Here is a 27,136-nt window from a genome sequence, read left to right as displayed (position 1 = left end):
AAATGGATCTAGATAATCAGCTTCTTCCAAGTGTGCCTTCAACTGCATTGCCACCACCCACCCAATCACCTTGCCCCAAAATGGCAGATCCAAGACTGGGCAAAAGTTGCTCAGAACATGGGGATCCAAGGAGGGCTTTTTAAGAGTGCTCTTATCACTGCCTCCTTGAGAGCTGATGGCATCACTCCCTCCTCAAGGGAGGCGTTCACCACCACCCTGATCCCCTCACCCAACCTCTCTCTGCAGCTCATACTGAGCCAAGATGGGCAAGGATAAAGGAAGCAGGTGGTTGGCCTTACAGATGAAAACACCTTGTCCACTTCATCAGAAGGAAGAAGCTGGAACTGATCCCACAAAACTGGCTTGCCACAGACCTCCTCTTGCTCACTAACTGTATCCAGAGCGCATGGAATAACACTCCTATTCAATACTCCTGATCAATTTTATCCGCTAAGTGCCTTGCCAAGGCCTCACAGGAGGCCTTAGAATCCTCCAGTGGTTCTGGAGCCACTGGATCGACCAGGCTCTGGACCACTTGGAACAGACTCCTGGGACAGCACTCTGCGGACGCGATAGAGGCAGCATAATATTCCTTTTTTGCTGCCTTCACCGCCACGTGATAGGCTGAAGATACAGCTCCAGCCCGTGTCTGATCGTCTTTGGAGCGAGACTTCCGCCACCGGCACTCTAGCCGTCTCACCTCCTGTTTCAGAGCTCGTAACCGTGGATTGAACCATGGTGTAGTCTGAGCCCTGTTCAGGGGGAGAGGGTGTTTCGGAGCCACCCGATCTAATGCCCCAGCGATTGCGGCATTCCAGCCACCCACCAGGGTCTCGACCGAGTGGCTGCTGGCGTGCTCCAGACAATCCCCAAGCGCGTTCAGGATTCCATTTGGATCCATAAGATGCCTGGGGTGGACCATTTTAATGGGTCCTCCACCCCTGCAGTTACCCAGAGGACTTATGTTATTGGACAGCATAAAATGCCAAATAAATAAATAAACAGACTGAACCATACGGAGCCAATCACGCTCACAAAGGCTGAATTGTCACCTCTTGAACTTGTTTTGTATATAGGTGAAAAGAGAAATTAAAAGAAACTGTTGTAGTTGAAACTACTTTCCCGAAGATCTGTTTGTAGGAAAGCGCAGAAAAATTACCTTTCAGAACATACGTTTAATATATATTAGTGTGTTTGTACAGGAAAAATGAGTTTTCTGTTCCAGCTTTATTTAATCCCATATTTTTGGTATGGTGCAGTTTTACAACGGTATGGTGCTTTTACAGTATGCCTCAGGTAAGCGTGCATAGGATTGCAGCCTTAATCTGTACAGATAAACTCAGAAATAGGGGATTAATTCAAAATATTAGTCTTCCAAACAACATTGAACCATATGGAATATGGTAAACTTTATCCAAATGTTGATACACCAGTGGGCAAATAATTAAAATAAATTAAAATGTTGTGCTTTTCCAAAAACTAGGTACTTCAAAACAAACTTTCAATAAGACGGCGACCCATTTTTCTTCCATTTTCAGTAGACATAGCCATTTTCCAAAAGAGCAACAACATTCCTCCTGCAAAATAATTTGCATTTTTAAATTTAATGGAGCATTTATAACCTGCCTTTCAATTCAATGAAATCTCAATGTGTCAAACAATGTTTATAAACCAAAGGATATATACATTCAAGAAATATTGCAAAATAAATCAACAGTATTATCTGCTAAAGATAATAATGAAAGGACACCTCTAATGACCTGTGCATTTTCTACAAATTTATCCAAAAACTTTTTTTTGGGGGGGGTGAAGGGAAGGGAAAGCAAATCACTCCCTTCCCCAAATTGGAGAACCTCCCTTCAACATGAACTGCTAAACCTATCCTTCTGAAACTTTGCTGATTTCTTACTTAGAGACTCCTCTAGGCTATCTGTAATTTTCAGAATAATGGTCCACAAGGAGCATAGGGAGATAAGCATGTCCTCTTTTGGAGACCTCAAAATGCTGTGGCTATCATTCTGAAATTTGGCAGATATGATCTCCTCTGATGGGGCAATGAATCCTGAAATTTGTATCCAATTCTTGTAAGGAATAAAAATGTTATTGGAAGTTCCCTTTAAAAGAAAATAAAAATATAAACGCTTCACCTATTTTTTCTGACATTGGGCAGGTGTAATCCCCTTCTAGGGGGCTACTATGCCTGAAATTATCATCCAGTTCTGGCCAAGAGAAAAACATTACAGTTCCCCCCCCCCCAATTTACTATGGTAGTCAAAAGGAAGCATAAAGACTCATTTTTCCAAACCTTGACTCAGGTTTGATGCTGAGCTGAAGTGGACTGACTACAAACTGGCCCGAGCAGAAGCAGGATTTTTTCCACAATGCTGAATTGGGATCTGAGTTGAAGGGGGGGGGGGTCAGTGCACACTTCTTATGTTATGTATGTATGTAATCTATACACGCAAGCACACCACACGTGCACGCACACACACACATACATACAGTCAGGGCCAGAAATATTGGAACAAGGATAACTGTTTTGGCAGTTGGCCTCCGTATACCACCACATTGAAGTTGAAAGCAAACACACCCAGATGGGAGCGAAGTCAGGACTTTCAGCTGTAATTCAAGGGGTTTGACAAAAGTGGGGCACTAACCATTCAGGAAGGACAGCCAGTGGCATACACACACACCCATCGTTGGTGGCTCATAAGTAATGGAACAAACCAACATCATTGCAAACTTAAGGATCGCCTTTAATACCTGGATGAAAATCCTTTGCAGTCAATGACTGCCTGAAGTCTGGAACCCATGGACATGACCAAATGCTGAGTTTACTCCCTCGAGATGCTTTGCCAGGCCTTGACTGCAGCTGCCTTCAGCTGCTGCTTGTTTGTGGGTCTTTCTGCCTTCAGTCTTGTCTTCAGTAAGTGAAAAGCATGCTCTATTGGGTGGAGATCAGGTGACTGACTTGGTCATTGAAGAACATCCCACTTCTTTGCCTTCAGAAACTCTGGGGTAGCTTTTGATGTATGTTTTGGGTCATGATCCATCTGCAATATGAAGCGGCGCCCTATCAGTTTGGCAGCATTTGGCTGAATCTGAGCAGAAAGTATAGCCCTATACACTTCAGAATTCATCCTGCTGCTTTTATCTGCAATCAATTTATTATCAGCAGTCAATTCTGTGGTCATCAATAAACACCAGTGACCCGGTTCCATTGGCAGCCATACGTGCCCATGCCATAACACTGCCTCCACCATGTTTGACAGATAATGTGGTATGCTTTGGATCATGAGCTGTTCCTTTCCTTCTCCATACTTTTCTCTTCCCATCATTCTGGTACAAGTTAATCTTGGTTTCATCAGTCCAAAGAATCTTATTCCAGAACCGGGCAGGCTTTTTTAGGTGTTTACTGGCAAAGGCTAATCTGGCCTTTCGGTTCTTGAGCGTTACCAGTGGTTTGAATCTTGTTGTGAAGCCTCTGTATTTACATTCATAAAGCTGTCTCTTGACTGTAGATGTTGACAATGACATGCCTACCTCCGCAAGAGCGTTCTTGACCTGGCTAGATGTTGTGAAAGGGTTCATCTTCACCATGAGCAGAATTCTGCGGTCATCCACCTTAGTTGTCTTCCATGGTCTTCCAGGCCTTTTGCTGTTGCTGAGCTTGCCAGTTAATTCCTTCTTTTTCAGGATGTTCCAAACTGTTGTATTGGCCACTCCCACTGTTTTTGCTATCTCTCTGATGGGTTTATTTTGTTTCCTCTGCCTAATGATGGCCTCTTTCACTTGCATGGACACCTCTTTGGACCTCATGTTGGGAGTTCCAGTGAACAGCTACCAAATGCAAATGTAACACTCAGAACCACCTCCGGGCCTTTTATCTGCTTGATTGGTCATGGCTCTCATGGGGTACCCAGGAAACAGGCTACCCCTGGCCATCCAGCTGCTTGTCAGCCATTCGTTCCATTACTTATGAGCCACCAACGATGGATATGTGTGCATGCCACTGGCTGTCCTTCCTGAATGGTTAGTGCCCCACTTTTGTCACACCCCTTGAATTACAGCTGGAAGTCCTGACTTCCCTCCCATCTGGGTGTGTTTCTTTTCAACTTCAATGTGGTGGTTTACGGAGGCCAACTGCCAAAACAATTATCCTTCTTGTGTTCTCATTTCTCCTTTCCTGTTGCATTATGTGGTGGCCTCTTTGCTAATCAGATCAAAGTGGCACACCTACACGATTCTCACATTGCTTCATAGCACTCAAGGTAGCCTAATTACCCTGTCTTGGTTAATTAATTTCCCATTTTCTGCTCTGCCTTTCCCCTTATGGGTCAATATTTTTACTTATGAACCATCCGTGTACATTAGGGATGTTAGAGAATTCCACCACGGATCCCAGGGAGGCCGAATTCCAGTGAATTTGGCCCCCCGGAATCCGTGGCGGAACGGAGCAACCCGCCCCAGCACTCCACGAAAGCCCCGCGAAATGGAGCCGACCTGGTAGTGGCTGCGGCGGCAGCAGCTCCGGCAGCAGCGGCAGCTCCAGCCGCTGATAACCGTTGATTATCTCTCTGAGCTCCCTAGAGTTGCTGATCATATTTTTTAAATTCGGTCACAGCATACAGGTATTCTCTCATCCACTTATGTTTTATTTTGTTGGATGAGATAGAAGAATTTGCCATGACAGTAGAAGCAAAAGTAGGATTTTCAGTAATCCCTGCTAAAATTGTTTTTTTGAGTACTTCTAATTAATACCACAGGATGGTGCTATACAACTCCAATTTTATAGCTATTTTTTGTTTGAGCTGCTGGAGGGGAGCAGACTGAGGTTTTATAAAGAAAGAGAATTACAGTCTCTGTTCGGCTAAATATATGTTTCTCTCTAAATACAGATCGGTTTCTTTACACGTTTCTTATTCTGTGTCATTGTCTTTGTCATCTGTTTTGTTGTTATGAATACACTGAAGTTTATAAGGTAAACACTGATTTTCTATACAATAATTTATCATGTACAGGGCAATTACAAACTCACTGATTTATACTAACAAGCTTATACTGATACTTTTATGCTGTCATTTGGCTCCAAAAGGAATCCTTAAAGAGGCACACAAAAGCAAACTAGAACAATAAAAATCGGCAAGCAAACTTCCTAAACCTATGTAGTCATATATCCGTTAGATATCATGTATTAAAACTAGAGCAGCAAAGAGAAAAACAGCATCCCCAGCCAGCATGGCCTTAGCCTCCTAAGAGAGGGAGTTCCAGAGCTTAGGTGACACCACTGAAAATTCTCTATCCCCTGTCCCCATGGAGCAGATGAGTCATGTGGGGCGCTGTGGGCAGGGGGCAGGGGAGGAGTGGAGAACCGTTTCACCAATAGTTTCCATTCTACTGGCAGACAGCCAGGACGGGATACAACCCATAGTGATCGTTTTCAGATACTGGTAGACTGCATTCTTTCCATGCTACTCAAGAGCAGCTTGGTGGAATTATTTCCACATCACCACAGATGCTTGCTTGGTCATAAGCAGCAGGATAAAACTTTCAACGGTATGCATAATTTCTTTTTGAGTTACATGGGGCATGTGCCAATCTTATCAGTGAGCTCTAGCAGAGCATTCCGCTTGGACCAGGCTATTATCTTTCCATGCCCAGCAATTGAAGATATGACCACAGACATGACCACAGTGGGTGCAAAGGGTTAAAGACCCCTCTCTGCCACACCTGCAATGTACGCTTGAGAAATACTTCAACATTAGCATGATTGGTGTAACGTAGACTTCGGGCCTGAGCCTAGTTTATTTTTCTTTTTTTAAAGCAACCAATGAATGTTTAAAATGTAATTGAAACTGAAATGGACAAAGAACCGTAGGTGCTTTAAAAGATGTTTTAAAAGTGGACAGTCCGAAGCCTGGTGAGCAGAGGGTGGCAGTGGGAAAAACTAAGAATTGAGCCACTGTTCAGTTTGCATATACAGCTATATTGCATAGTGTGGAGGTGGCTGGAAGACACTGGGGTCATCCCTCAGAATGGTCCCAGACAACTGTTGAATTAAAGTTGCATCTGTAAATGGATATAATGCAGTAAATATGGATGATGTGCTCGTTCAAAGCTCCTACCCGTTTTCTCATTTGCCTTGTGAAGAGCCTCAACAGCAAACAGCACTTTATTCTGCACAGGTGTGAAGTCTGCAATGGCAGGTCCTTTGTCTCCTTCCAGAAGCATTCGAGGTGGTAATCCAGTCTGGAAATAGTGTACAGTGATCCGGTCCGTAGGAAAACGTGTGGCTGCAATGAAGTCAACTGCAGTACTCCAGGCCTCTCCAAAGCTGCTTTCAGCACCACTGAGGTACGGTAGTCTGAAATGTGGGAGGGGGGAAAAGTGAGGTCATACCTCAATTCATCTAGTATTCATTCCACTACCGACAGGATCAATGGTTTCTGACTTGATGTAAGTGAGTACAAGTTCACAGAGATGTTTCATTGCACCTGACTGCTACCTGTATCGCTCCCTGACAACACATTGTACTCTTGCGAGTGGACAGGGGAGAAATGACGAGATGACACCAATCAATTTGGGATAAACAGGGCCACATTTATTGATAGATTACAATCTGCGAAGAAAGCACCGGCGGGCACACCACAACAAGACCAACATGACAGGTGTAGAGTGAGGCATTCGTTGTCTGTGGCGAGGCATCCGCCCTCACCCACCAATCGGACATACCCAGTTCTGGGCTGGGAGACCTTCCCCTGTCACCCCCCCTCGAGCCACAGAACCCGAGTGGGTGAGGAGGGTTGGCCTCAAAGGTAAGCCGTATCTCCCAACTGGGGCCACAAAACCCTGAGCCGGAAGCCTCAGGCCTTACCAGTCACCTGAAACGGTGCCTACAAATGCTCACCTGGCCACTCCCCCAGTGGAGAGCCTGCCCTGAACCGCCGGTGCAGCTATGTGACCAGAAGTTCATATCGTTGAGTGCTAGCTTAATGTATGAAGCTCAGTGTCGGAACTGCAGTGCGAAGTAGGCAAAACCCCCAAAGCCTGACCAATGCAGCTAGGAGCCAAAATTCCTACTCGGCCCCCAAAATAGGACGACCAGTAAACAACCCGGAATAGCCGGAATGAGGAGGCTGCGGGGCAGCGCGGCCTAAATAGTGGCTGGCTAGACCCGCCCCTTGGAGACCCCAGGGGCGAAGGCCAATGGCCTTCGCCCTTGTCCCGTCCTCCCCCCGCCACCCGCAACAGCCCCCCCCCCATGGCTAGGCAAGCCGGGCGCAGGGTGAGGGCACTACTGTAGAAATGGCTGGTATGTGTGATTAGTTGAGGGCAACTTCTCATAAGCTAATTCTGTCTTACAAATGCCCATGATAGGGTACCTGCAAAAAAGCCTTTGGTACCTTAGGTAGTTTTATCTTACCGGTTTCGAAACTTGGGAAGTGCAAAAGTATTGGAGAGGACATGAGCTTTCCACATGTAGTTCAATGCTTCATCTTGCGAGAAGGAAAGAGTTGTGGGTGTTTCAGGGTTCCGTGCAGTGGATAAGAGATACTGAAAAAGGGAAAATGCCTGTGTGTGTTAGAATGTTCAATTTGACTGATTAGGTAGGGTATAGATATAGGTGACTTTGCTTTCCTCAGCCTGTCTTGGAAATGAACTGTGTTGTTGTTGTTGTTGTTTTAAAATTTGGAAATAACTTGGGAAATGAATCCCTCCCTCCCCTGCTCTCTGCCAGCCCTCCCTGATCATATATACTTGTGGTCATACTACTTCCATGGAATTTCTTCTGGCTGACATCCTTTACAATGCAATCCTGTACGTGTCTATTCAGAAGTAAGCGGCATTGACTTCAGTGGGATTTATTCCAAGAAGTGTGGAAACAAGGAAACCATAACTGGGTTTCTTTCTTTCTTTTAACATTAGTGAACATTTCATCTGTCTACTTGGATTTGTGGTTCAGGTGAGAAAGAGCCAATTGCAATAGAATAATACCTGTCTGATATCCATCTAGTAAGCAGGAAAAAAACCGACAGTACCTTGAAGAAGTCTCTCCAGCTAGACATGACTTTTGGTGCCTGGGTATTACATTCAGTAACAGTGTGACAGAAGTCAGCGCTTTGCTCATCTGGTGGTAATATTTCTATCTCATATGGCAGCTCTCCAAAGACTCCACTATCCAGTGCTCCCAGAAAGGGGATGATGGCTAGGTAGTAATTCATACCTGGAGTAGTGAACAGTAGTAAAACAAATTTAGCTGAAATAATGTCTGGGAAACTGAAGCACATTCAAATGATCTTAATTAAAATGATGTTTATATACAGTCCGATTCTCTGCCTGTTTAGACAGAACTAAGTCCCAATTTGTTCAGTTGTCTTACACCCAAATATGTGGCTATGGGACTATATCCGTAGAATTTCAGTGGCACGAGGACTGATTCACACACACAGGATTTCTATGGATAATAAAAAGTAAAAGAACAGAAGCGATAAAATTTCATGCAACTTGTTAAAAGATGGAGAAAAATGTTAAGTAGTGTCAGGGTAACAAAATCGTATCTGCCAAGCTTTAAAATGTTGAAAAGTTCTTAGAATTTAGTTAGAGTCACTAATGTACAAGCATGAGTTGTTGTTGTTGTTGGTTCTTTTGAGAAATAATGATGCACTTCCCATTCTTCACTTACAGATGATACCTGTGTGTTCATGTTGCATTTCCACTGGAGGGTATTTAGTATCCATATTGTAATTCAGTGTGAATGAGATGCGATTCTAATCCCCTCAGTTGTGGCACCGTTGCTACGGCGATCCTGTGTGTGTGGGTGCATGTATGTAAAATGCGGTTGTGTGATCATCAGAAACACCTATTGTACAGTTTCCATGACATCAGTCATGACAAGGCATAATGTTTTTAACCAGTCATGCTGGACGATGTTTGGTAATCTTTTAAACACTTTATTTTCCGCCCTTTAAATGCTTTTCTCCCAGGCTAAGCCATGTCACACTGCCTTCTATGCTCTCTCCATTCCAATTTCCTTCTTTCCCCTCTCTTCTTTTCCCCACATGCGGGTCATTCTGGAAGATGTTCTGTAGAACAGGATAACAGAAGAACTCAGCAGCTGGCAACAGTGCTCCTGCAAGTTTGCTCCATCTGTGAATATCTATAAAGCTACACAGAATTTTACCATAGATCTTCCAATGGACTGGCTACACAGAATAAGCTTACAGAAGGATCTAGAAGTAGATGCAGTGGTGCTGCAAGGATATGTGGTCATGGAGATCCCATGGCTCAGAGGCGTTGTGGCAGCAGTACCAGGAGGTTGCTCTGCTAGGTTTCCATTTTGCCCATTTGCCCATTTTGCCCCCAGGCACCCCAGAGCTGTGAAAGCTAGTGTTCCCTGTGGCTACCACCTGAAATCTAAAGAAGGACTGCTGAAAACTTTTGTGGTTTGGTAGTGGTGGACAAACACCCATTCCTAGTATGCTAGCACTCAGCAAATCCTCCCCAACCTCTTACTCAGGTGGAAAACCCACATACAAATAAGAATGTTGTGGCTTGGTGCAATTGCTATTAAATGTGTGCTATGATGAGAGCTTCCTCAGTTAAGTCAGGTAATAGTAAATTGACTTGGCATTATCGAAGTCCTATTGGATGGCAAATTCTGAATTACTCTGGAGACTAAGCGGCATTTCATGAACATGATGAACATATACTTACAAGCCCACCAGCTCTGCACGGATATGCACAAATTGTCTCCATCTTTACGGCCACATGTTGTGGCATTACTGGGATCTGCTAGTCTGCCTGGAAGGAAATCCAATAGGGTATTACATACCATTGTATTCGTCTAAATGACCAAGCATTTTTACATTTGACACAGGATTTTGCTAAGAGAAGAACTGCTGTTTGTTTATGATGTTTTGATCTTGACAATTGCTGAATAGAATGGCAGATGTATTTCATAATTAATTGATTTTACTTTTGTTTGGAAGGAGAACAAGACCTATCAATTGCCCTTGGCTGTGCTCGTAAGAGAGGGGCTGCTATAATTCTTTTCATCCATCTTGACATAAGGAGGCTGCAGTCCAAGGAATATGACTGGCTTCTGTTTGGAAAAGAAACAAGATCTACCTATTGACCTCAGCCGCATGTTTCTAGAATGGCTTATCCTGTTGCAAATGGTCAGATAAGGTGGATAAATGCTATACATATTATAGGGTTGTATCCAAATTGCATCTCCCACTGAGTGCAGCGTCCATCAGCAGAATGGATTTCTATCCCCTTTGCAGTGGACCAAAATCTTCTCCAGAGGGTAAGGGGATCCTGTAGACCAGATTTGATAGGTCATGGGAGCCCTTCAAGGGGCAGGAGAGGCAGGGAGAGTTCCACTGCGTGACTAGACATTTGCTTGCACAACACTGGATTTAACCTATTGGAATAAAAATTATGTTTAAACAAAAAATTAACAATCCAATTACATCACAGCTCCATATACTTTGAACTGATATGGTAAATGATTTATATGTAGTGCAAGCCTATCCATGTTTATCCGAAAGTAAGTCCTACTCTGTTACGTTGGGCTTACTCCCATGGAAATACACATAGGATTACAGCCTAACAGCACAAGCCTATACATGTTTACTCAGATGTAAGCCCCATTCAGCTCAGAGTCAGTATAGGATTGCAGCCTGCATCATGAGTTAGAGAAAGAGAGGGACTTGGGATTCTGGGTGTATCAGCCTGCCAAGGCCAGACCAGCAGGCGGACAGGGAGTTGGGTGACTCCCCCCGGCTCTGCGCTGTGAACACTGACAGAGATAAGTTCACACAGGTTCTGACATTGTAGTAGCTGAACAGGCCAAGCTCTTCCAGGCTGCTTCGAATCAAATCCTGGCTATAACTTACAAGGCCCACTGGTGTGCTGAAGCCGGGCCCTGGCACCCTGCTCTGAGGCGTCCGAGTTTGTGTTTCTGCAAGCACTGGATGAGACCTGCTGGAGAAGTTGGGAAAGCGTTGCCTCTCAGAAACATACCCCATGCTGCGCAAGACCATCCCATTTAGACAGTTAGGGCTCATTGAGCATTGGGGGTCTTTTACAATGTATCAAGCCATTTGCCCATTGACACATATTCCACACCAAAACCATGCGTGATTATCTTTCATTTCCCCAAAGGGCCGCTATGACTATTCCAAAACAGAACACTATGAGAGGTGTCCGTGTTGTCGCTATCTTATACAGCAGGGATGAGCATTCTGTGGTCCTCCAGATGTTTTGGCCTACAACTCTCATAAGCTCCAGCCAGCATAGGGCATCTCTACATGAGCGATTTATTGCACGCTCATGACTAGTCACTCACAGAGGTTTCTGTGTTCTTTATATGATGTTGTCAACCTCCAGGATGCCGTCCGCACATTTTGCCCTTTATCCGGCTTTCAAGAAGATCAGAGATACACCAGTAATAAAAGTTAATGGCTCCATATCGGCAGTGTGTAATGCCGGTGTAGTGCTATGAACTTGCTGAGGAAAGACTTTCCTCAATTCAAACCATGTGTCTGCCATGTAAATGCTTGAGCACATTTTTTGATCACAGGCTGATCAGACGGAAAAGAGGGTAAAATGCCTCCTTGCAATGAAGGGAGACAGATCTGACTCCTCACCCCACCAAGCTCACAATCAACATCCTCTGTTGATTCAGAACACCCCATTACGTTCATTGGGGCTTATTCCCAAGTAAGTGTGTCTAGGATTGCAGACCTACAGCACAATCTTATGTGTACGTAGAAGTAAGTCGTCTCTTTCCTGGGGGCTGAAGGAAACAGTACAGCACAAGTTAACCGATGAAAACCAGACTCCTTCCACCACCCCCACCCTGCTCCTTTACACACATGCCAGGGAAGGAGGGAGGCACTCCCTCAGTTCGAACCATGTGTCTGCCATGTAAAGGAGTCCATCATAACCCCACAAAGAAAAGAGCGGGGGTGGGGTGGGGTTGCTTAATGTAGAGACACTCATAGCCAATGGTGAGGGATGAGTTGTTGGTTGAAACATCTGGAGGGCCACAAGTTTCCACCCCTGCTATAAACATTCCTAGAAAGCAGCTTGGAAAGTGAAAGGAACTCTTCAATGTCTGTTTACAAGATTTGTTTACACAATGGTAAGACTGAATTATCTGGATGGTGTGTCTGTTATGTGCACATTGTCGTGCAAAAAAGAGGGAGAACAGAAATTCAAAGGGGAGAAATTAGAGGATGCATGAAATCCCATGGAACAAAGGAAAAACACTACAAGGGAAATATTATAGGAATTTGAGCAGAGACAGCCACAAATGGGTTAGGTCAGTATGGAGAAGGATTTATTCTGGGGTGTGTGTGTGTGTGTGTGTGTGTGTAACAGTGCAATCTTTCAAAAATGGGCAATCCGGATATCCGAATCTCACTTCAGATTCAGACCTGAGTCGAAGCAGGGGGGGGGGGAGAATCAATCCGAGGCAGATAGGGATAATCCGAAGCAGATCGGGGGGTCTGTGTACAGCCCTAATAATAACACTTTTACACATATAAACCATATTGATAGCAACATCCATTTCCTTAATGTGGCTGCTTCTCTAATTCTGACTGATAGATCAGCCATATTGTGATTAATCTGTAGCCCACTTAACAGCAAAGAAAATCAATGTTATCCACAGAAATAACACAAATAACCAATTCCAGGAGCACAGCCAAAGTCTTTCTTCTCTCTCTGGGCCAAGGTTTCCCAGTGGACTGAGGGGCAGTGCACGGGACTGAGGTTGTGGTATAGTTCGTCCAGAGGGCAGCATTCATATGATCCAGTTCCTTTGCACCCTGGATCTTTCAGGAGAATCTGGTTCCACAGGAATTCCTTCTTCGATTTGGTGGAGGCCGGAACGTGGAGGAAAAAGCTTCTAGGACTTCTTCTCCTTGCTGCATCATGGATGTAGATTGTATTGATGTCCTGGAATATATTCTTCTGCTTTAGGGGAGAAGGTACTAACACAAAAATCACCCTGAATCGTAGGAGGCTTTATTATGGCCTCAGTCTTTTCTTCTGGTGATGGAATTTTCTTGCATTGAGATGCATGAATCCACATCTGGAGTCTTTGACACTTCACAGCGGTGTTAGTTGTTAGTAAGATGTGGTTGGGACCTTTCCAACAAGGTTCTAATAATGTTTTCTTTTGGTGTACTTTTTGAACCCAATCACGTGGATGGCACGCTTCTTCTGGTTCCTTGGAAAGTGCCACCTGTACCTGTGAATGAAATGCCTTGACATACTTCATTAAGGCATTGCAATAGTTCCATGGAGTATCATCAAGCAGATCAGATGTATGCTGTAGATGGGAGGTTGCAGGTGGGGAACAAGGTACCCACCACATTGGCTTACCCATTAATAGTTCGTGTGGAGACAATCCAGTCTTTTTACTGGCATTTGACTTCATACTCATGAGTGCAATTGGTAAAGCATCAGGCCATTTTAATCCAGTTTCAGCACCGATTTTTGCCAATTTATTCTTTAAAACTCCATTTTGTCTCTCTACAGCTCCTGCTGATTGTGGATGGGAGAGGCAATGGAAATTCTGTTGAATACCTAATGCCTTGCAAATATCTTTAATTCTTTGTCCGGTAAAATGGGATGGCCTATTGCTGTTTATAGATAGGGATATCCTGAATCTTGGGATAACGGGCCTCTCCAGCTGTTTGTAACCATTATTGTGGTTTTTTTCATGATGAGGAAAGTCTAGTATTTTCTCTCTATCCCGCAATATCTCACCATAGAAGCCTCGTGAAAATGCGCAATTCCACTATACCGCAACACCATCAAGTTACTGTATAATGGAACATATAGAATTTGCCGAGAAAGAGAATACCCGCAAAACAACCTGTGTCAGCCTGTGTAAAGGAGCACATCTTAATTGTGCAAAGAATCCGGAAGCAGAAGCCCTGGTAAGGGTGCTGGATTTTACCTCATCTAGAGATGGCTTAAGAGCTGCAGGAGTGGAATTTAGGGCAAGCACAGCCTACCTAGTTATTTTAAAGGGTGAGCCCAATTTATGTTGTTATTATTATCTTGGGGTCTCTCAAACCCATATGGAGGGAGGAGCATACCTCAAATAAATTTGTGAGTGTTCTTAATTACTGTTTCTAGAATATCATAGAACTGTGAGTCAGGAACACCATTTCTCATAGTGCTGCCCTGCTGGATTCTTCCCATTTCCCAGCGGTCCTGCCTTTTGCGGTAGGAGGGTTTGAGAAGCAAATGGAAGCTCAAGGTCCTGGATGGAAGAAACCTTTGACTCGGGGAAGTTTGTTTTGGATATTCCAGTTAGAACTTTTAACGCTGGCATCGAAGGATGCTTGAAACGTGAAGGTAAGCTTGCTATTTTTTGTGAAGTCCAAACCTAGGTGAGCGGAAGACCAATTGGGCATTGGGGAGGCCTGCCACTCTACTCAATGGACAATATAAGGGCTGATTAAGGATCACAACAGACATAGGCAGTACTAGTTGCCCATAGGGAAACCATGAAAGAAACCTAATGCAGGATAACGTCTGGCATGATGTAAAAACATCTGGCAGCAATCATAGCTCTCTCATCACACTCATTACAAACGGGAAGAAATGTGTCCTTGCATAATTTTATATGAACAAGTATGACAATGTATTTAGGGTGCAATGCTATGCAGTTTTAGACAGAAAAAAGTCCTACAACCCTCAGTATTCCCTGGGAATGCTGGGAATTGTAGGACTTTTTTCTATCTAAAACTGCATAGGATTGCACCCTTAATTCCTTAAAATGAAGATTAAATATGCCTCCTCTCGTTCTTGGTAAACAAATTGGATGAGTCCAATAGGATAAAGCCATAAGGTCTTTTTGAAGGCTCTGCTTTCTGTCCTCAGAATATCATAGGGCTGTGAAGATGACCACCAAAGGTTTGTAATTAAGGGTTTTTTTTTTTGCAAAAACAGATACTACATGGGAAACACACCCTTCCAACTTAAACTTTAACCTTAATAGAGTTCTAGGTAGGAGGGAGTGTGCGCGGGAGAATGACACTGATTGCCATACCCACGTTTGCCTGAGGCAAAAGAAATGTGAGGGGGGAATTTGCAATGAAGAATCAGTGAGTTGAAGAGCTATGTATACTTTAACATTTCCCATGCCTGCCAATTTTTCTCTGCAAATATGCCTCACAATGCAGTCCTGTATGTATATCTGTATTTTTATATATTCAAAATGATTTTCAGGCCTCCTTTAAGGGTAAAGCCCTCTCAAGGTGGTGTACAGGATTAAAAAAACATATCAATAGACAAAGAAATATACAATGAAATACTATAAAACACTATAAAAACAGATTGCCCCAATAAAACCTGCAGTCCGCAGATTATGGGAAGGCCAGTGATAACAGGTGGGTCTTCAGAGCCCTCCTGAAGATCTGCAAAGAAGGGGCCTGATGAAACCCTGATGGAAGCTATCCATGTTTACTCAGAAGTTAGTTCCATTGAGTTCACTGGGGCTTACTCCCAGAACTGGGTATAGGATTTCAGGCCCAGCCTGATGATATCCCCTAGCTGGGCTTACTAACCTCAGTCTTGAAATCAATTTAAAAAGGGAATTTGCAGGGGACAATTGGCAGACATGGGAAGGGTTAAGCATCAGATGTTCTTGGAGGAAACTGATTATCTGGACCCATTTCAGTCTGATTTCAGGCCAGGGTATGTCACTGAAACGGCACTGGTTGCTCTGACTGATGACCTACACTGGGTGAAAGGCAGGTGGAGTGCTACCCTGTTGATATTCCTGGGTCTCTCAGTGGCTTTCGATACCATTGATCATGGTATCTTACTGTATCGGCTCTGCAGCATGGGAGCTGGGGGCACTGTGTTACGGTGGGTCCACTCCTATCTGCAAGGCCAATTCCAGAGAGTGGTACTGGGGGATTCCTGTTCTACCCTATGACTATTAAGCTGTGGGATGCCAAAGGGTTCTATTCTATCCCCCATGCTGTTTAACATCTATATGAAGCTGTTGGGTGAGGTCATTAGGAGTTTTGGGATGGGGTGTCACCAGTACGCTGATGCTACTCAGCTCTATGTCTCCTTGTCATCGGAGTCGGCTGAGGCGGTGAAGGTGCTGGGCCGGTGCCCGGAGGCTATAATGGGCTGAATGTGGGCCAGTAAACTGAAGCTAAGTCCTGACAAGGCGGAGGTTCTGTGGATTGGTGGTTCCCAAGTCCGGGAATTGAGTAAGCGACTTGTCCTGAATGGGGTTGCACTCCCCCTGAAAGAGCAGGTGCACAGCTTGGGAGCACTCCGAAATCCATTCCTGTCAGTGGAGTCCCAGGTGGACTCCATGGCCCAGAGTACTTGGGGCCAGCTTCGGCTGATCTGCCAGCTACGGCCTTTCCTGGACAGGGATAACCTAGCCACAGTAGTACATGTGCTGGTAACTTCCCAATTAGACTACTGCAATGCACTTTACCTGGGGCTGCCCTTGAAGATGACTCGGAAGTTGCAGCTAGTGCAAAATGCAGCAGCTAGACTGCAGACCGGAACATCTCGTAAAGACCATATAACACCAGTTTTTAAGGAATTGCACTGACTGCCAATACGCTTCCGGTCAGAATTCAAGGTTCTGGTGATGACATTTAAAGCCCTAAGTGGCTTGGGACCCCGATATTTGAGGGAGCGCCTCTCCCTATATGTGCCTACCCGAGGACTGAGATCTGTTGGACGGGCCCTCCTCTGTGTCCCACCAGTGTGAGACATATACCATGGTGGGACGTGGGAGAGGGCCTTCTCTGCTGTGGCACCCCGGGTGTGGAATACCCTCCCCTTGGAGGCCCAATGGGTGCGTACATTGGTTTTATTTCAGTGCCAAGTAAAAACATGGCTTTTTACCAAAGCCTTTGAAGGCTAAATGCATTACCTAAAGTAGCACACTGTTTTAACTGTTTTATTGTTTTAGAATTTAATCGGTATTAGCTTGTTTAATGGTTTAATATTTTTTAGCTGTTTAAATCATTTATTGTTTTATGCTGTTTGAATTGATTTTATCTATACTCCACCCTGAGATCTTAATGATATAGAGTGGGATACAAATGTTTTAAATAATTAAAAAAAATCTCTGCATATGATCCCTTGCTGATATCTATACTCCATGGCAAATACGGGGTGGAGGATGTCATTTTTGCCTTATAATGCATAGTAAAAAGCCCCAACCTCTATTTTAAAGCCAGAAGGTCCAAATTCTCCTTCCTGTTAGAACAACAAACACAGACAGATTTCATTCTTCAAGGCTTAGACTGTAAGGCAATTATTCATACCTGTTTTGTATTGCCACCCATGCTGCAAGGGCAGTCCCCATAGAATATTGCTGTCTTCACTGGATCCAAGCCTAGTAAAATATTTAGCAGTGGAGTTAAGCAAGGACTTATATATTCCCAATCTCTCTAAGTAGCTCCAGGGGTTGATAACAATTCTGTTGCCTTGTGTAGGGTAACCTTCTAAGTTTCCAGGCGCAAGTTGCCATAGCGGAGGGAAGGCATCATTGTCCCCTTCAGGCTCTTGAGTTTTCCCATCCTCGGGTGGTGTACTGAACACTGTAGTGGCAAGAAGGAAGAGGGTGAGATGGCAAATACATTTTCTCAGGACGATGTGCCCCATGCTGGACAGGACCATTCTGCTTCTGAACATCAGAGAGCATGGAAGTTGCTTTTTTAACAGGTAAGGGCCAGCTAGAATGTGACACGTACTCCCTATGTAAATAAGGTATTAATTCTCGGGCCTTTCCCTCACCCCACCACCTTGTGATAAGCACTTTACCAAAATCACTCTACTTTATCTCATGATTGCTATCATCAAAATATACTCATAAGCATAACAATTAACTCACCTACCAGTAAAACACTTGAGACATTGTTAGTCAGCTGAAGTGCAAATTATTGTGGGAGGTCTATTTGCATGAGTGACGTCTCAGGGAAAGTATTCACTCACATCAGCAGCTTCTTTGATCACTGGGAATTGCTTTTTGTGGAAACAGCTGCTGTAATTTTACCTTCCTGGACATTAGATTGCTCATATAAAAGAAACCTTGCACTTATCAATGGCTTCTAATAATGTCTGAACCTGCTATTTGTCAGCTGCATGCTTTCAGAGCACATTTGTTGTTGTTGTTCAGTCGTGTCCGACTCTTTGTGACCCCATGGACCGTAGCACGCCGGGCCTTCCTGTCCTCTGTCAGAGCACATATGCATGCGTATAAAGATGTAATTCAATCATCAAAAAACCTTTTGGTTAGTATGTTTTGTTAATGGCTTCCCACATTCACTCAAGCTCCAAAATGCTGTGATGTTACAGCTATTAAAGGCTGTGCCATTAACCGATGTGTTATTATTGGTGCCTCCAATAGATCTATTGTAGGCACAGTTGTGCGTCCAATAGATAACCTGATCAGTCAAAAAAGGATTCTGCCATGATAAATGAAAATCAGAGGGATGAGTTATTCTAACCTTAATAAAATCAAAAGAGTTTCACCAATCTTCCTGAAAATCACATGTGCCAGACAGAAATGTCCATTTTACATAACTTGAACATTTCAGGAAGATTGGTTAAAGACTAAAGGAGAAAGGGCAGTTAACAGAAAAAAATAAAATAAATACTTGGTCACGCAGTTTTGGCACTGAAAACATGATAATGATAATGAGCTATCAAATTACCCTATTGTGTTACGCTTCAGTTTCCTCCGTGAAAAGAGTTAAGGAGGGAAGAAGAGGAGCGAGATCAATGAAAGAAAATGGAAAACGCAGATACAGGGAGAAGGAGGGAGGGAGAAGGGGCGTGAGGGAGAAGGGGCACGTGTAAAGAGACAGTTGTGATTCTGCATTTAAAACGGAAGCAGAAAGCCCCGTTTTAAATGCAGGATTTTAGGCAGGTGTAGAAATGCCCTTAGCTCAAAAGTCTCCCAAGATGACTTACAAAGGTAGGAAACAAGACAGCCCCTGTCCACAGGCTTACATTCTAAAATACATAACACAAAAGGAGAGGGGATTGGGAGGGAGGAGGAAACACAGAGCCAAGATGGAGAAGCCATGTGGCATAGCTGTTTCTCATTACACATTGCATGGTGCATACAAGAACACAGTGCAAAAGGAGGATCATCAAATCAAACATGCTATAGGCTTCAGACAAGTCAAGTTTACAACCCAACAAACCACATGCACATTGAACTCAAATAAACAGTAAGTGAAGGCAATTCCTGCCTGCTGGCTTACAATCTAAAAAGACATGACACACAAGGAAAAAAGAATAGGGAGGGATGAGGGGAAAAAAATAGGATGCAGTCCTAGGCACATTTAGGCAGAAATACGTTCTACAACTTCCAGCATTCCCCAGACAGCTTTTCAGTGCTGCTTCTCACTCTCATCTCCCTCAGCACAGCCTGCTGGAATCTAATTTTTAGGCTGCCTTTAAGGGTAGAACTTATAAGGTTAGAGTTTACAGGATAAATAAATACAAACAAATGCACATTTTTTCAAAAAAAAAAACATTTTATTTTTGAAATAGATTATCTTTTTCTACCAGAAAATGGTGCTGATTCTGAAGTAAATGTGTTCCTGCTGTCCTGAAGCATCAGGATAGCAGAAGCAAGCTCCATTTTATTTCTGCAGTCATAGTTGTGATATAATTTGAGTGAATTTAAAGTATAAAACTACACATGCTCAGAGTACTATTATTTTTTAATTGTACAAGTGCAAACAGTTGTACACCATGGATTGGTGAGGCAGGGGTGTGAACCTGGTCCTGTATTCCAAAGGCTGCTTTTCTGTGTGATTCTGAGAATATCACGTGTTATTTTAATTATGATCATTATCACTGATGTTATGGTTTAGGGTGTTTTTGTGTATGTGTGAAAGTGGGGAGGGGGGTTGCAAATGGCTCCTGCTGGCTTCCAAGGGACATAATCATCATTATTATCATTACATATAAAGGGATGCCTATACTTTGTCGTGAGCAGTCCAGTCCTTACTTCTTACTGGTAATATCTGCATAACCTGGGGAGCTTTGGCTACTGGGTGGTACAGAAATCAAAGAAAGAAGGAAAGAAAGAAAGAAAGAAAGAAAGAAAGAAAGAAAGAAAGAAAGAAATATTTTTGTACTGTGCTGCTTCTGAGTAGGCCTGCTCTGGTGGATGCTTTGTGATGGATTTTTGGATGCTTTCAGAACAAAAGCATGGATGTTGGGAGGCTTTCAGAACTTGTTCCGATGTTCCAAATGCTGCTTTTCTATGCGGCTCTGAGAGTATCACATAGGGATGTACAAAAATCACTTACCTTTCGGGGATTATGCTGATGGTGGGGGGGGAGGTGTTCCGTCCCTCCCCCCGGAATCCTTGCCGGGGGGGAGGCGCTCCGTTCCTCCCCACCCCCGGAATCCTGGCCGGCCGGCTGTGCTCCACAGTGATTCTGCAGAGCTGCTGGCCGGCTCTGCCAGCAGCCGGACATCCGGCCACTGGCTAGCAGGGACGCAAATGGCAGCGGCCGTAGCCGCCGCCGTTTGCGTCCCTGCAGTCAGCCGTGATAGGCTACGTAAAGATTTACGTAGCCTATCACGGTGTTTTTTTTAAATCTAGCCGTGATAGGCTACGTAAATCTTTACGTAGCCTATCACGTTTTGTTTTTTTTTACCTGGAAATGGCGGCAGCCAGTTGGAAGACCGGCCGCTGCCGCCGCCACCGCCCCCGGAGCCGCTGCCGCCAGGAAGATCCGCCCAAGGTAAGTCCCGTCCCGGGGGGTGGCGGGGGGGTGGCAGGCAGTTCCGCCACCGATTTCGGGGGGCCGAATATGCTGACATTCAGCCTCCCTGAGATCCGTGGCAGAATTTTCGTATATTCCTAGTTTCACATCTTATTTTAATTATCATTGTTATTATGGCTGTGTGGACTCTCTGCTCCCATTCATCATCTTAAAGTCACCTGACCCTCTGTGAAATGGGAGTTATTGCTAGAACAGGAAAATGTGGATGCAAAGGAATACGTTCGTGTGGTTATGTGATTCTCCTCCCACCACATTTGCATATTTTGTGCCTCAGGTTTCTCCTTCTGTGGAATGAGTCGGGGATTCAAAGACTACTCCTCATCCACTGATCCCCCTTGGTTCGGCCTCTCATGACCCCTTGGCTATGCCTCTGCTGACTTGCCCTCCATCCCACCATTCAGACTGTCCACTGGCCTCCACTGTATGATAGTGGTGTTATGCATGGTTAAAGGAGGTGGATAGGGAGACATTTTTCTACCTTTCTCATAATACTAGAACCCAGGGTCATCCCATGAAGCTGATTGGTGGCAGATTCAGGACAAGTAAAAGTAAGCACTTCTTCACACAGCACGCAGTTAAACTACGGAATTAGTTGCCACAAGATGTAGTGATGGCCACTAATTTGGATGGCTTTAAAGGGGCATTGGCCAAATTCATGGAAGATAAGGGTATCAGGGGCTACTAGTTAGGATGGCTGTAGCTATCTCCAGTATCAGAGTCAGTATGCCTATTTACACCAGTTGCTGGGGAACACGGACAGGAGGGTGCTGTTGCAATGCACTCATGTCCTGCTTGAGAGTTCCTCATGGGAAGCTGGTTGGCCACCATGTGAACAGAATGCTAGACCCTTGGTCTTATCCAGCATGGCTCTTCTTATATTCACATTAGGACCTCAATGTTCAGAAGCACTGTACCTCTGATTGTAAAGACAGAGAGAGAAAGAGACAGACAGACAGACGTGTGTACGTGTGTGTGTGTGTGTGTATGTATGTGTGTGTATATATATATATATATATATATATATATATATATATCAATATCACGCACACACACCCCTTGGGGAGACATTTGTTTTTCAAAAATCAAGGACATTCAATCATCAAAATACCTGCCAGTTTAAAAGACCAGACAATAAGGCTATCTCATGTTGGTCCAAGCCCCACAAACCAGGAAATTGGAAGCTCAAGCTGATGCCTTATCTGATGTGCCCTGTGATCAGTCATGATGCTGTGCAATGTCACTAATTGTGCTAGCTTACCCTCCATGCACCCACACTTTTCATGGGTGTTTCAGTCCCAAATCCAGATTGGGAGGATGGAGTGCCTGGGACCAGCAAAGATGCATCCCCCATCTGCTGCCTTCAAGTCTGCCCTCCCTGGATTCCAGAGTGTTCATGCCTCTCTCTGATGCAGGGATCCTTCCTCAGAGAGAAGCACTGTAGGCAGAGTGACCATGGAAAAGGTCTGTGTTGCCACTGCTTCGCTGCAATGGCAGCAAAGATGGTTTAAAGCTTTAAACCAGAAGAGGGCAACTTGTGGCCCTCCAGATGTTTTGGCCTGCAACTCTGTTATGAAACTGGGGTGGGGTGGGAATACTTTTTCCTCCTAGTGGACCCCTTATTTACAAGGGTTCCCCAGGAAAATAATTTCTGATAAGCTATGACCAGTCAGGATGGACTTCTTGACATACCCTAGCCTATCCAGTTGCTTGGGGAGTTTCTTAGCCCTATTGCAAAGGACCCCTTCCCTTCAGCCCAGCTGCAGGAAAAGATAACAAGAAAGGTTTTGGACTTTGCTTCCCCAAACCAAGAGACATCAAATTTAACAAAACCCTTTAAAAAATCCTAAAACCACAAGAGGCAAGTTTGTGACCATGTGGTCTTTCATGTAGGGAAGAGTTTCGTGAGCAATCCCTTTTAAAACAACACAGCCAAACGTCCAGATATAAAAAGGAGTTTATTTGGGGGAAAGGGGGGAACAAACGGGAGAAACAAAGGGAAGGCAGCAATCATACACTTCCACAGAATTCCAAATAAAATCAATAATGTCAATATAACTAATCTAGTAACATGTTTTCTACTTGAGAAGAGTTGGTTCCCAGAGCATATGCAGAGTTTATTGCAGAGAGGATGGTCTGAGAGAGAGCATCTTGGCATCCAGTTAGATGATATATGGAAAACTCTACAAGGACTGGATTAACTTTTATGGGGATCCCACTTCAGTAAAAGCCAGCCCCTTAGCAGAGAAGATTTGTTCAGCCAAATGACATGATAGCCACTATGTCTGATATCAATGGTCTAGCCAGCAAATTACCTAGTGGCTGGACCTACCTTTTTAATTGCTGTAAATTTCATCTCAAAAGCCCAAGCTGGTTTGAGCCACTCAATCTGTGTGTGTGTGTGTGTGTGTGTGTGTGTGTTTAAAGCATTAAGGTTTTGGTTGTGTTTTAAAGCATTAAGGTTTTGGTTGTGTTTTGGATGGCAAAAAAGAGATAAGATGAGATAAATCTATTCAACAGGGTGCCAACTAACTGGATGTTCTGGGGGACACTGTGGAGCTGTATCAGAAATAGGGGTTCATCACAACTCCCATTGCTGTAGAAATTAAACCACAATTCTGTTTTGGAGTACAATTCCTTCAGAGACAGTACAAGGCTTTCTTCAACATTTCATACGCAGCATATTACATAATCTTGCAAGCTATGGATAAACATATGGATTAACTGAATAAATGCAGCATCAGCAAAAAATATAGAAGGGGTCAGCAAGTTATAGGAGGGGTCAAGCAAACAGTCACGAAAATACGCTTATCAGCACCAGACAACTCTTTCTCAACTCGTTTGCCACCCAGCTGCTAACAGCTGCTAACCACATTTTGTACTTCTTCCTTTTAAAAATACATGTTTAACATAAAGCATCTCACTCCACTGTTAGTCTTACAAAAAATGTGTCCTATCCCTGGTAGACTGGAAGACTACCAGGGATAGGAGACAAGAAACAGGCAACACCTTTCACATAGACATGCTCAGAGAGAGGTAGCAGAGAGGTAGTCATGAATTCTAACGTAAATACTTTCTTGGCATTCCTGAGTCTCTGATAAGGCACTGTGTCTTTGTTTAGCATGACAATCTCACACAGAGGTAAAACGCACACAAAAATCTAGCTACATACAACAGCTTAAGCTAAACTAGACATATTAAAGCTGAAATTTCTATAACATTAGCATATCCCTCACCCTTTACCCCCCTCACTGCAAACTGCCTTTTCAGCAACAAGGCCAAGCAGCCCGTACAGCCTGAACCAAAGCACTGAAGTTTGAACCATTATTTCCCTTTATTTCTTGCCTCTACATTCTCTCATTTGAAGCTATCATCTTCACTCTCCTGCCTCAATATTAATTATATCTATGACTTCTATATTTTCCCCTTCCAGACTTCGCTCTATTTGTTGGTATTCTTGCAATACCATTTGCTCCGCCCCCACTTGGTTCACTGTTTGTTTAGCTCTTTTCATTATGCAGGAAATGCTGCAATTGGTTATAAGGAAGCACGGGTAGAAGCAAACAAAAATTAATAACATCTTAACAATTCCTTTGAGGATCTGCTTTCCTACTTCTCCTAATGGTCCAGTTAACCAGGACCACAAGTCCCATTCTTCAAGAACTTTCTCTTCTGCTATTTTATGGAAGATTTTTAATTCACCATTGACAGTATTTACATCTGTCTGAATTTGGTTGGATCTATCAATAAAACCACAACATGAGGAATTGATTACGGCACAAACTCCTCCTTGCACTGCCAATAAAAAATTAAGAGCCAATCTGTTTTCTAAGGTTATCTGAGACAAGTCTTTTACTTTTTTCTGAAGTCCTGATATTGCATCAGCTGTAACATTCCACATTATTTCTAGAGTAGCCAATATATTAACTATAGGCTTTTCTAATTGCGAGCGGAGAAGGGTTAAAGAAGACGCAGACAACAAGCTTGGGTTGAAAATTGGGCCACATTTATTGAAACAGCTGCAAAGGGGTAACTAGGACGGGCATCTAACTGTGTCAGCGGCTAGCTGGCACTTCTTGGGCGAAAACATACCCAGCCTGAGGGGTGGCGGTGATCTCGCCATCCCTCCGGACTGCCCTTTCTGGGGGAGGTAGACCTTCCGGTGTCACCCCCAACCTGGTGCCGCACAACACCTGGGTGAGTGAGTAGGGTTGGTCTCCCAGGCAACCCTTATCCCCCTGCCGAGCTGCACAACCCATTCGGGGGGCCTCAGGCGTCACCTGTCACCATAAGGTGCCTCTGCATGCACATCATCCCTACTTTCCTGTTTTTGCCCGTCCTAGCTGCCAACTGGAATGTGACCGATAATAAAGACCATGTTCCCTTACAGGACACACTCGACGCACAAAACAGTGTGACGTAGGCAAAAAAGATGCACAGTAATAGGCCAACTGAACTGTGAGCCAAAAAATTCCTACATGGTTCCCAAAGGGCAACTGGTAATAAACCCACACTGCTTAGGGGAGGGTGGGAGGGAGCTGCGTCGAGCCAGAGAGCTGAGATTGGGAGGGAGGCTGAGTTTAAGGCAACTCAGCCTGCCCCTCCTTGCATGGTGGTGCCACTGGGGTGCACCAATCAGAGGCCCCTAGGTCTTGTCACCCCACCCGCCCGCAATGGCCCCCCCCTTTCGGCCAGACAAGCTGGCGCCGGGTTGAGGGCACTTGCGAGTGGAGATGGGTTAAATAAGACGCAGACAACAAGCTTGGGTTGAAAATTGGGCCACATTTATTGAAATAGCTGCAAAGGGGTAACTAGGACGGGCATCTAACTGTGTCAGTGGCTAGCTGACACTTCTTGGGTGAAAACATACCCAGCCTGAGGGGTGGTGGTGATCTCGCCATCCCTCCGGACTGCCCCTTCTGGGGGAGGTAGACCTTCCGGTGTCACCCCCAACCCGTTGCCGCACAACACCTGGGTGAGTGAGTAGGGTTGGTCTCCCAGGCAACCCTTATCCCCCCGCCGAGCCGCACAACCCATTCGGGGGGCCTCAGGTGTCACCTGTCACCATAAGGTGCCTCTGCATGCACACCATCCCTACTTTCCTGTTTTTGCCCGTCCTAGCCACCACAGGAGTCACAAGCCTAGAGCTTGTGAAATTCCCCCCACCTGCGCAGAAGAACTTCATGCAGGCCCCTTTGCAGATCAGACAGACATATGTTATTCACTAACTGAGACAGGCAGACACCGTCCTACCTGTAACGCTCCCTCCGTGTCCACAGAATTCCCTGGCGGGTGGTGCATCCATCACCTCATTCACATGGCCATAAGCCATTTCTCCATGCACTTTCAGACGTGCCCTGCTACTGGCAACGTCATTCCATTCCTTCCCATTGATCCATGGGAGCAGTGAGGGATGCAATAGGCTACTTCCGGCCAGGCATGCCGGACCACCTGCATCTCAACCAAGGCCTGTTTGATCAGGTCATCGCCTGGCTTACCACCGAAGTCATTCCTTTCATTGTGCAGCACCTGGACCTGCGGAGGAAGACTGACAAACTTTGGTGGGACAGAGTGAGGAGGGGACTCCCACCGTATGCCACATCTATGGCGCCACTGGATTTTAATGTGACAGGGTGACAGAAGCTGAAGTCTGAAGACGACATACAAGCCCTTCATGCAGCTCCAGACATCATAACGTGCCCATATAAGAGCACCCGTACTGGCGTACGACGAGTCTGCTGGTCTAAGGAATAAACACATTAGGGCAAGCAAAACGAAAATTGTGTCAGGAAGAAGCGGACAACTCATGAACGCAGGTTGAAACGCTGTGAAGCCCCATTTTCAAAATGCCATAACATGCCTGAGAGAGGAACCTCCAGCGGCTACCATGGTGACTGCTTCAATGTAACAACAGTGGGTTCTGAACCGCAAATTACCTAGGGCTAGCGGGGTAAAGCTAATGTAGAAACTGCCCAATTGCCCTTAAGTCAACAGTAAACCGTTGAAGTGATAAAAGCAGAGGCCCCTCCTCAGAATCGTGGCATTCCATAAAACCCATAAGCTGCCGACAGAGCATAATCTGTTGACTTGCGTTTGGCCGTGGGCCACTGCCGTGCCCTTGCCATACCGATCAGTTTGAACACCAAATATGTAAATGGGTTACATTGGGCCAGACATGTACCTTGAAGCAAATCAAGGGCCTCCGGGACAAGTTGGCCTTGTGAGCCCAGACCAACCCTGCATACCGTTAAGGCTGCTACATGGAACAGGGAAACATCTTATAGGAAAGCTCAAATGGAGGGCCATTACCCCCG

The 27,136-nt window shown here is 44.7% G+C and overlaps 1 protein-coding gene across 2 annotated transcripts; it reads right to left on the bottom strand.

Annotated features, from left to right (window-relative positions):
- Positions 1 to 1,157: 1,157 nt before the first annotated feature.
- C1H6orf58 (chromosome 1 C6orf58 homolog) lies at positions 1,158 to 17,706 on the bottom strand. Of its 2 annotated transcripts, XM_084831646.1 has the most exons (6): positions 17,337 to 17,706; positions 9,715 to 9,801; positions 8,040 to 8,224; positions 7,424 to 7,554; positions 6,126 to 6,364; positions 1,158 to 1,577 (listed from the first exon to the last, which is right to left on the bottom strand). In XM_084831646.1, exons 1-6 carry the CDS (start codon positions 17,704 to 17,706, stop codon positions 1,489 to 1,491), a joined length of 1,101 nt encoding a protein of 366 aa, XP_084687772.1. In that variant the 3' UTR covers positions 1,158 to 1,488. The 2 variants fall into 2 exon arrangements, with proteins under 2 accessions (XP_084687772.1, XP_084687782.1); XM_084831656.1 differs by lacking the exon at positions 9,715 to 9,801 and having other exon boundaries at positions 17,337 to 17,700.
- Positions 17,707 to 27,136: the final 9,430 nt, after the last annotated feature.

This window comes from Heloderma suspectum, chromosome 1 (assembly GCF_057233095.1).
Source record: "Heloderma suspectum isolate Gila_16-S chromosome 1, 16-S_ref, whole genome shotgun sequence".
In the NCBI taxonomy this organism is placed as follows: domain Eukaryota; kingdom Metazoa; phylum Chordata; class Lepidosauria; order Squamata; family Helodermatidae; genus Heloderma; species Heloderma suspectum.
Note: the sequence above shows the minus strand (reverse complement) of the source record. Positions and strands in the feature narration are given on the sequence as shown.

What these genes read in the sequence shown, in the direction of transcription:
- C1H6orf58 (XM_084831646.1), bottom strand. Translation starts at nt 17,706, where the DNA reads ATGTTCAGAAGCAGAATGGTCCTGTCCAGCATGGGGCACATCGTCCTG. An exon ending in CGTGCAGAGCTGGTGGGCTT is followed by an intron (nt 8,225 to 9,714) that starts GTAAGTATATGT and finishes TCACTACTCCAG; the next exon opens with GTATGAATTACTACCTAGCC. An exon ending in CAAGGCAAATGAGAAAACGG is followed by an intron (nt 1,578 to 6,125) that starts GTAGGAGCTTTG and finishes ATTATTTTGCAG; the next exon opens with GAGGAATGTTGTTGCTCTTT.